The 10580-nt window shown below is 38.3% G+C and overlaps 1 protein-coding gene and 1 non-coding gene across 3 annotated transcripts in view; one reads left to right on the forward strand and one right to left on the reverse strand.

Moving 5' to 3' along the window:
* Positions 1-10301, reverse strand: part of CHD1 (chromodomain helicase DNA binding protein 1) — an 80306-nt gene extending 70005 nt beyond the window's left edge. The window contains exons 1-2 of one of the 2 annotated variants that reach the window (XM_037802157.1): positions 9808-10301; positions 7589-7788 (exon numbers count right to left, since the gene is read on the reverse strand). In XM_037802157.1, coding sequence (XP_037658085.1) covers positions 7589-7641 — 53 coding nt within the window. In that variant the 5' untranslated portion in view covers positions 7642-7788; positions 9808-10301. The remainder of the gene's footprint in view (positions 1-7588; positions 7789-9807) is intronic. The other variant, XM_037802158.1, reaches the window with a different exon arrangement.
* Positions 2377-2484, forward strand: LOC119508629. Its single transcript, XR_005211530.1, has one exon. It is a non-coding gene; the product is annotated as a U6 spliceosomal RNA (small nuclear RNA).
* Positions 10302-10580: the final 279 nt, after the last annotated feature.

Here is a 10580-nt window from a genome sequence, read left to right on the forward strand (position 1 = left end):
ACCAAATTCCTGGACATACACAAAGAAGTAGCTATAGGATATAACGATAGGGATCAATCTGGTTTTCCACAAAAATATAACAGGAGATTGTATGTCTGACAAATAGAACTATGCATATACAAGTCAAATAATTCAATATTTTAAAGAAAGTACACTGCATTAAATTTTCACTCCATGCCTGTACACTATTCTCCAACTCACCAGTCGCTTTCCCCAAACATCTTACACCTGGCCAGCATCATTCATTTGTTATCCTGCTCAGCCCCTATGGGCCCTTTCCCTCATTTACATTCCAATTAAGACAAAATTTAACTTCTGCTTAAGTATCAATGCCATTCAAAATGTTTCTTTGAGGGAAGAATTTTTGACAGACACTCATGGGGAGGTTCTGGGCTAACTTAACAGTGTTCTGAAACTGAGGCATGAATCATTTTATCCTAGCTTTCTAGGCCTTTCTTCTTGTAATTGTATTTATATCAATACAACCATTAGAGGAGACCCAGGTTTCTGCTACATGGAGATAGTAAACATATCTCAGGATTACTGTGAAGAGTAAAAGAGTAAAAAACATATATTGGTATTAGAGATAAAAACTACCAACCCTTCTCCTAAGTTCAAGATCAAAATCTTTACTTCAAAGTTTGCTTTGGGTGTTCCTTGGACTGCCACAAGTATAAACATACGAAATTTCTATGAATAAAACCCAGACATATACTAACTTTTTCAAAATCAAACTGTTTTAATAAGAAAGAGAAAACATGATGATTACTAAAAGGTACTATTGTCAGATAATAGGTTTGCACTTAAATCTTTCATTTTAATATCACCAATAAATAAATAAATAAATAAATAGAGGCCCACAGAAACCTAAGTGAGGAAAACAAAGTAATACCAACACTATGAAAACAAGACTACAAATTATGAGTACATATGGAGAAGTGAAATGAAATTTGAAAAAATGAAAGCCACTAATTTCTTAGAATGATTCTGAGTGAATTTATTTTAAAATAATACATTCTCCTTAATGTTTGTGCCAAAAAAAAAAATATTCTTCTCTGCTTATTTCCCCCTCTCTCCCAACCCAGTACCCTGTATCCATTTTCTTCTTTTGCCTTTTAGCATTAGATAACCACCCCTCAAGTTTTGGCTGGCACATGCCCACCCAGCTAAAGATTAGATTTCCTAGTTTGTCTTTCAGTTAGGTGAATAGATTATGACCAATGGCATATGGCTGGAAGTATTATGTGCAATCTCTACATCACAGCCTTAAAAATTAAGTGGTTTGCTGTAAACCCTCCCTACCTACCCCAGGTCCTGTTCCTGTTAACTAGAAATGGCAACCATAGGAGCACTGGAAGCCATATAGCAAGGATGGTAAAGCTGATCCACTAGCCAAGGTACCTGAATAAGGACAGAACACACTTACCTGCTCTAGTCTATTACATGAGCTTTATTTGAGTCCCTGTGCTTTAGATTCTCGGGTGTAGCACCGTAACTGATTTTCTAACTAATACACTGTAATAATGACTGTAAAATAAACATTTTTCAAAGAACATTTTGAAAAAGAATATATAATTTAACTTGAATTCACTTGTTCACCTCAAATAACAAGGATTAAGTACCAGTTTCTAATAGGGTCAAGGTGCCAGGGTACAAAAAGAAATTTATGAGAATCAAAGAGATAAAGATGTATCAACTCCTGACTGAGGTCTTGTGAGGGAAATGGAATAAGATGCACTTCTTCATGGAAGAAGTGATTTTAGAGCTCAACCTCCATACTCTTCACCATACTTTTCCCTCAGCCTGGAGAATGCTTTCCCTTCTAAACACCTAACAAAACTCCCACTGCTTAGCACAATTCAAGAATACCATATCCTTTATGTAGCCTTCCATGCTTTACCCAGACAGGTCACTATTTTAGGCCCATGTTCTCATAATATTTTTCTTATTGTTATACTAATTCTTCACAATATTGCACCTATTTTAATACATATACCTCTTTCCTATTAGATCCTGGAATGCATTAAGTTGGGGCCCTTATCTTAGTTATTTTAATAGACCGTAATCCACTTTAACACGAATGGACAATACTATCTGAAGAGTAGCTGGTAAGGAATAAATGCTTCGGGTTAGTGAAAAATCGATGGCTAAAAGCTTTCAAACTTTTGGAATATGACCCCAAGAAATACACACATTTTACATTATGATCCAGTACACATACACACAGAGTAAATAAAACAAATATTTGATGAAATAATACTCTGTAAGAAGAACATTATATTTTCTAGTTGTTTCCACATTGTTCTCGCTTATTAAAAAAAACAACACTGATCATGACCCACTAATGGGTTGCAACTCACTGTTTAAAATACATTAATGCTCACTTCAGCAGCACATATACTAAAATTGGGAACCATACAGAGAAGATTAGCACGGCCCCTGAGCAAGGATAACACGCAAATTCATGAAGCGTTCCATATTTTTAAGGAGCAAAACATAAAAATTTAAAAATTTAAAAAAATATGTTAGCCTTAGATCAAGACATTTATAAAAAAAGGACTCAACTAGATATCAGTCCTATCTTTAAATTCTACAAGACTACACTGTAGCAGAACCTGTTACTAATCTATCTTGTTCTATAAGCAATGAAATGTTATCAAAGGTTTGAGAAAAGCCAGAAAATATCTTTCCATATATGTAACTCTGAAAACCAGTTGTTGCCTATGCTTTAATTTAGGCAGTGACGCGCAAACATGACAATTCCTTTTAGTATCTTAAATTATCAATCCAAAACAAAATTGTATTATAAACTCTTCATTAAAGTACAATATGATTTTATTACACTAAGTTTATTCTTCAGAAACTTAAATCCTTCAGAGAACTCCTATGCCAGCTAAGTCCCAAAACCCAGAGACAATAGCCTCTTCAAGAACATCAACCAGTTATGACCCCTTTTCTCACAAAGCCAACACCCCTTTTCAACACGAACAAGTTAGAGTGATCACTGCCTAGACATCCATGAAGACTGGGAAAGTGATTAAATTAGAAGGGGTAGCAACAGACAAGATGGAATTTAACAAAGGAATATGAATACTGAATCTCTATATAATTTTCTTTTTCTTAGTTGCTAGGGTATTAGAATAGCAAGAAGGGAAGAACTGAAATGGTGGAACTATAACCTACAGAATCCTTTGAAATCTGTTCTATAGCTACTTGCTAGATTGTAATTTGAAAGCTATCATGTTTTGTATTTATGTTATATTTCACAATAAGGAAATAAACTATGGTACTGTAACACATAACTTTGGAAATTTCCTATATAACTACTTGTTAAATCATATTAGAAAGATATTACCTTTTTGCATATGTTATATTTCACAATAAGGAAATAACTGAAACTGTGGAACTGTTACCCGTAATATTCTTTGAAATTTGCTCTCTTAACTTCTTGTTAAACTATACTTGGAAAATTATCACTTCTATGTACATGTTATAATCTACAATAAAAAATATGATTAAAAAAGTACAATATGATTTTATTACCTTAAAGTCTCTAACTGAAGAAATGTGAAAAATAAAACTGCTAGAACTAGATTTAGGAAGGGTAACATTTAGCATGACTAATTTCAAAGATGATTATTTGGTTTAGTCACATTGAATCTGAGGTAAATATGGGAAACTGAAAAGTAAATATCCTCTAGTAAGCATTCAAGTAATGTTCAGATGAAAAATAAGGGCTGTTTATACAGACAAGCAGAAGTCACTAAATTTCATAAAATACATAGAAAATTTGTAACAACATCAATGACATGAGAAAATACCTAATTCCATGCTTTATGTTTATAACAACCAAGTAAAGCTTATTTGTTTTTTGCCCAATATTACCTCATGTGGAATTCTAACACATCTAGAAATTAAGCGATTCTTGGGATGTGTATCAAAATAATCTAGTGGAGGAAGGGGGTAGGTAGGAGTTACAGATTAAACTAGTTTGGATATGAGATAAAAAACTGTTGATGCTAGATGAGGTGTACATGGGAATTCATTTATTATTCTCATTACTTTTATATATGACTTTAATATAATACAAATCACCGGGGAATCTCATTAATGTGAAGATACCAATTCAGTAGATCTGGGACACACTGGGGAACTTTCTTTAAGAAGCCTTTAAAAAGACATTTTTGAAAGCCTATGAATTTCCAGATTATAATTCCTACTCACTGCCTACCACCACTGTCTCCCTAAAACACTTTAAAAGTTGAGCTTCAGAAAAGATTCTTAAAGCATAAAACAATAGTTAAAATATTTACTACAAACCAAGGAATTTAAGTGCAACATAGATTACCCTCTAAACACAAAAGTTGCACATAAATATTTAAATTATGTTACTATATTAAATCAAGCATTGTTAATGCTGTAAAAAGCTACAGGGAAATAAGGAAAAAAAAGTCTAAGAATCAAGTTAGCAGGCTCCACTGCCAGCTGCAAATTTATTCTAAATAGTTAAGACCATTATAGCACATCACCAACATTTTCTACCACTCTATAAGAATTATGCAAAAGCATAATTTACATTGGAGCTAATTAAAGTGATTCAACTAAATTCTCAAATTTCATTACTGAAAAAAATTCTGAGCATTAAGCATCCCTCAATCATCCAAAGATGAGAAACATGTGACCACGTATTTCTAATCTCTAATTTTACCCCAATATCCATTCTCGGAGTAAATCATCATTCAAAATAACTTTAAAATAAAAAATGTCTAACAAGATTTGAAAAACATGGTTGCAAATAACAATACAAATCCACACAGCTGGGATCTGATGCATTGAAATATCCCAGTAGTATCTTTAGAAAACTTAACTTCAGTTACATAAAACTTTGTGTTGAGCTGAAACTGTGGTACAGGTGCATCCTGGCCCACATTTCTTAGTAAATAAGCTTCAAAATTGTCAGTTACAGCATAGCCAGGGGCCTATTTTCCTCTATATTTTTCTTCCTTTCAGTCAGTGGTTACATAGAGCTCTCCACACAGAAAGAATAAAGCCTTTTTTTTTTTTTTTCAGTAGAAAGCTAATTACACCTACCCAAAATACCAAATGACATCCTGCTTAATTCTATTTCATTTCATAAACTTCCAAAAAGGAAAATGGAAATACTGAAGCAAAGAGATTTTAAAATTCCAGCTTATAAAAGTCAACTTTTTCTAAGAACTATTTACAATGTGTATCAATCTTAAAAGGAGAGCATATATCTCCTCTTATCATTCTAGATTAACATTCACAGTTATGGTAACTCTTTCCCCCAAGAAAATCCCTCCATCTGTGAAGTTCACTTTCTCAGTCTTTCAACCAGGCACATGCTCCCTTTTTCAATACTACATATTATGGAAGCTTTGTGGGGAAGGGATGAAAACTGAGTATCAGTAACAATGATAGTAGAGCAAAGGAAAGGGATAGCATACCAGTGGTAAAGAAGAAAACGAAAGCAAAATGGTAGCACTTTTCTCTCCTCCAGATAAACTCCAAGGCAGCTGCAAGAACTAGATAGTGTGACAAACCACCCTTCTCAGAAGCACAGAAAATGAGTAACATAAAAATGTAACTTAGAATAATGAGGAAATAGGCATTGCCATTACATAGTAACAGATTCCTTGAAGAAAATTTGGTTTTAAGTTTTTCAAACATACTATCAAATATAATTGACTTACTACTTTCTATTATGCTAACTATGGCACCAAAACATGTAAGATTACTTTAACAGGTAAGCATAACCAACTACTGGACTTATTCTCAAGGGTCTTCTTTTCTATTTTGCAGGTGGTTTGATTCCTGTATCTCCTCTAGATATTTCTACCTATTAACCACTTCACTGCTCACTAATGAGTAAAAAAAATGTGGACAGTGGTATCATCAAGTGACTCTTCTGCTTGCCTTCTAGAGTCAGTATACCTATAGAAATCTGAATCAAACCTCAGATTCAATATTTTTCTAATTTATCCTCTCAACTCCGGTGATTCTATTCAAACTCTTGTTGTCTGAAACTATAAAATTTAATAAGTGATAAGATGAAATTTCAAAATCACTTAGTTCAACCCTTCTCATCTTCTAGTTGAGAAAATTATTAGTCACATAGCTAGTGTAGAGATGGTGTTAACTCAGGTTTATAACTCAAGACCAATTCAACTAAATCAGGCTGCCTTCCATAACTGCTCTTTTTCTTCAAAGTACACCTAAGATTTCTTGTTATCCAGTCTGCTCATGAAAACTGATAAATTATACAAACACAGGAATGAATATTGAAATTGGGCATGTCCAGAAAATTCCAAGTCACAGGTCAGATACGTATACCACACCTTCATTTTCTATCCAACATTTTGGGTTTTCAGAAACCCTCCTAGCTGCCCAAACTTTCCTGTTTCTTGTCCATCCATCACCGTTAATTAATTCTCTATCACTGTAATAATGTTTCTGTTATGTTTTATATTACATAAAACATGATGCTGACTATACTAAATATGGAGTGCTTATATTAAAAACTATTTTAGCATCTTATTCAATCCTCAACTTTAAATAAGGTAAATAATACTATAATCCCTACTTCGTAGTGGCAAAAATCAGAGCCCCAGAAGTTAAGTAATTGGCCTTAATTCACAGAGCTAATAAGAAGTAAAACTGGAGGTAACCAGGCAGTCTTGATCCAGCCTTCTTTCGCCTAATCTGTACATGAGTACATAAAACTACATGGATTGTATAATTAAAGTATAGATAACCCAAAATTTGGGGCTACAGAAGAATTTAATCTTTGCATTTAAAGACGTTTCCTATACAATAGCTCAACATAGTTTATAGGAATAAACTATAATCTACAATTTCTTTGCAAAGACACGGCCCAGATAAGAACTCTTAACTCCTTCATAATTAAAACTCGTGTTGGAAAGAAAACAGAAAAACAAACAAACAAAAAAACAGGATGCAGCAATACTTCAACAAATATCCACATCAACACTGACTTTCCACAATGATGCAAACTTTTATATTGGCATTGTCCAATATGCTAGCCACTAGCCACATGTAGCAGTTACGCACTTGCAATGCATATAGTGTGACCGAGTAACTGAATTTTGACTAACATGTAATTTAAACGTAGTTAGACACATGTGGATACTGGCTACCATATTGGACAGCCCTGGTCTAGACGACAAAATGCCAGAAAAAGATCAGTAAATAAATTCTTATTTCCTTTAACGGAAATTGCCCTCAGTCAAATCGATTTAAATGTCTCATTTTTTACTTGTTCCAGCTTTAATTACTAACCAAAACAATATAAATCTTCAAATAGATTTACATAAGCCAAATTTTTCATATTTAAATTCTTCTTTGTATATCTGAATGGAAAAAATAATTAAAATCTTTATTACCAACAAAACTTCAATAGACATGTCAGAAACTTAGGATATTGGATAGCTAAGAGGAAGAATATGAAATCTGAAAACTATGCTGCCTATTAGAAAAAATAGGCAAAAAAGAGACAGACAAGTTTTCAATGCTTTTCATAATATATACTTCATAATGAAGTGCTTACCTTGATTCTCCACTACTGTTTCTAACACTTTCTTCATCACTATGTCCATTCATTGTAAATATCAAGAAGGTTTAAAATAAAATATAAATCTTCCCAGTTTAAAAGATGAATATAAATACTGACTCCTCCTTGAATATCAAAAATTCATAGGTGTATCGTCTCCAACATTCACAAGTTTCCTGGGACCCTTTCTGATTTACCTAAAGAAAACATATTTTTTAAAAAAATTAAAAAATTTCCTGCAGAAAAAGAAAGATAAGTCTGTCTAGAATTGACACAAACCTACCTAGACCAGTTAGACTTGAGGTGGTAAGGAAGGCATGGGGGCCTTTAACTTGAAATATTTCCGTTAATACAATCCTGATTACTTTTAAGCAACTACTGCTAATATATATTTTTGACAGAATAAATTAAAATGTGTGGACTGATAAAATTTTTAGAGACTTCAGCAATATTTTCATCGATTAATAAAGCAAAGTGGTACTTTGTAACATACACACATATCCCAAGAACAGAAAATGAAGTCTTATTAGACAAACAAATGAAGTGGGAGTGGGGGGTGGGGTTTACCTTTAATCAACCCCCAATTCCTGCACCCAAAACTTCATATACTCCAGTGAGGAAATGTTTTGAAAATCCTCACAGAAAAAGAGCAAAAGAAAAAAAGGGTACCATATAATCTTAGCAAAACGCATACCTCAAAATAAATGTGCATTTTGACAGGTAAATTGCTAGAGGAGTGATAAAACTTAATACTTATCCAGTTGGGATTTGCTGAGATTCCATGAATCAAAAAGGGAAAAAAAAAAAAAGTAATAGAAAAAGAATAAACACCACATCCGAATTAAGTAAGGATCTTGGGTCAAAATAATGGACCAAAACACAGCATTTCATCTTTCAAGATTTCAGCACAACACTGGAGAGTCAGTCACCTACAAGCCATCCACGAATAAACAAAGGAGATCTCTGGCAGGGGAGGGAGAGGAAGAAGCGGGGGAAGGAGACGTCAGATCCTTCCCCAGTCAGAAAGTACCAAGACAGCCGACAGAGCAGTGCTGTCCTCCGATCTCAGCAGAGAATTCACTCCTACGATTATTTCCATTCCACAAAAAGAGGGGAATATAGGTTGCTGCCAACTCAATCATAGCAAACTCTGCATCTAGATTAAGACCTTAATTCTCAAGAGACTATAGTACAGGAGACTTTTTTACAAGACCGGGTTCTCTAAAATGTAACCATTTGACTCAGCATTTATTCCTAAAGTTAAATATTAATTCCAACCCCACTCCAAGACTGTTATTAAAAAATTATATTCTCAAAAACTAAGTACTCTAACAACCTTACTCTTTCCCGAAAGTCTCTCTTCGCTAAGAAAGTTCACTCCTCGTTTCGTTCTTTCCTTTTCTCTTTCTTTTCGCCCCTCAAAATGGCTTTCTCTGTACATTGTAACTTCCTTTTTCCTCCTATTCTCCCTTCCCCGAGAAAGTCCTCTTTCTGAGACCCTTCTCATAACTCTAAATTCTGAAGCTTAGAGCGCACGCAGTACTCTCATGCGTCTCAACAATGACTCGTCCCAAAGTAGTTATACCCTTCAATCCTTCTCATCTATCCTCCGTCTTTTAACAGTTGCTTTGCTCCTACTAAGTTTTAGAAGTGGTCCCCGAAGGGATTTGGTAATCTCCTTCCTCCCTAATCCGTCCATAGCAGCTTTGCTCCAATCAGCCTCCCTCCCGGATGCCCCCCTTCCCCTCTCAACCTCTCAAGGCCTCCCATCCCGGTCCCAGAGTCTCCCTTCCCGCCTCAAACTTCCCGCAGACCCGCCCCGCGCCCTCCCAGGCTCACCAGAGCTGCCGGCCCTCCCCCTCCCCTCCGCTCCCCACGTGTTGGAAGCCCAGGTCGCTGAGGGACCCACGCAGCAGCCAAGGGCTCGCGGCTCTCCCCGCTCGGTCTGGCCGCCCCACGCTGAGGCGGACAGGGCCAGCCAGCCCGGGGCGAGGATGCGCTCCGTGGCCGCCGGCCTGCGCTCTTCGCTCACACGCCCCCTGCGCGCCGGGCCCGACAGACGCCGTGGGCCCTCGCAAAGCCGCTCCGGCCTTCGCCCGGCGCCTGGTTGCTGGGCCGCCGCCCGGACACCACACCGCCTCCGCCCTCCACCCGGCCAGCTCCCGTTCCCCCACCCCCTGCCACATCCTGACCCGCCCGTCGTCCCCTTTTCTTACCCGCGGGCGGGCGAGCTTCGCGGGGCGGAGGGAGCCGGCTAGGGTCAGCGGCCTCCCCCGCGCCCGGGCCCGCGGTCTCCGCTGCCGAGTACTCGGGCTCCCGGACGTCTCGGGGTAAGCAAGAGTCCGGAGGGGGAGGAGAAAGGGGAAGGGCGCGGAGGGGAAGGGGAAGCCCCGGCCCCCGGCACCAACGCACGATCCTTGGAGGAGCAGATCCAACAATCAATTCATTATTGAAGCACCAAAGGCAAGGGAAGCGACAGCGAGAAGTGAAGTAACGAGTCTTCGTCGTCTTCGTCGCGCACGCGCTCCCGCTCCCGCCGCTTATCGGCCCCCGGCAGCCGCCATGACGCCGAGAGACCCAGCGAGAGCGCAACCGTCTCCGTCGTAGTCGCCGCCGCTGCCACCGAGGTCGCCGTCGCCTCCGCCTCCCGCGCGACGTAAGCGCCTCTACTCACTCCCCTTCCCCACTGCGCGCGAGGCAAGGCAGCGGGCGCGCGCACGTCGAACCTCTTCGGCTGGCGCGCCGGCACTGGGAGGAGCTGCGTTTTGGAGTCGCGGGGCGTAGAAAAAAGGCGATTGGTGATGGGGCAGTGCGCACACGCGCACTGATGAGAGCGTGCACGCCGACTGCGCGGAGAAGACCGGACTCTGGCAGGGGCCGGTTGATCCTCTGTTGGGCGCCCTCCCGTAATGGCTGGGAGTTGGATTCCAGGAAGTGGGAGCTGCAGGCTCGTTCTGCGCGGGTATGGATTCTGCTGTCACTTGGGATG

The sequence above is a fragment of the Choloepus didactylus genome, chromosome 13 (genome assembly GCF_015220235.1).
Source record: "Choloepus didactylus isolate mChoDid1 chromosome 13, mChoDid1.pri, whole genome shotgun sequence".
NCBI lineage: Eukaryota > Metazoa > Chordata > Mammalia > Pilosa > Megalonychidae > Choloepus > Choloepus didactylus.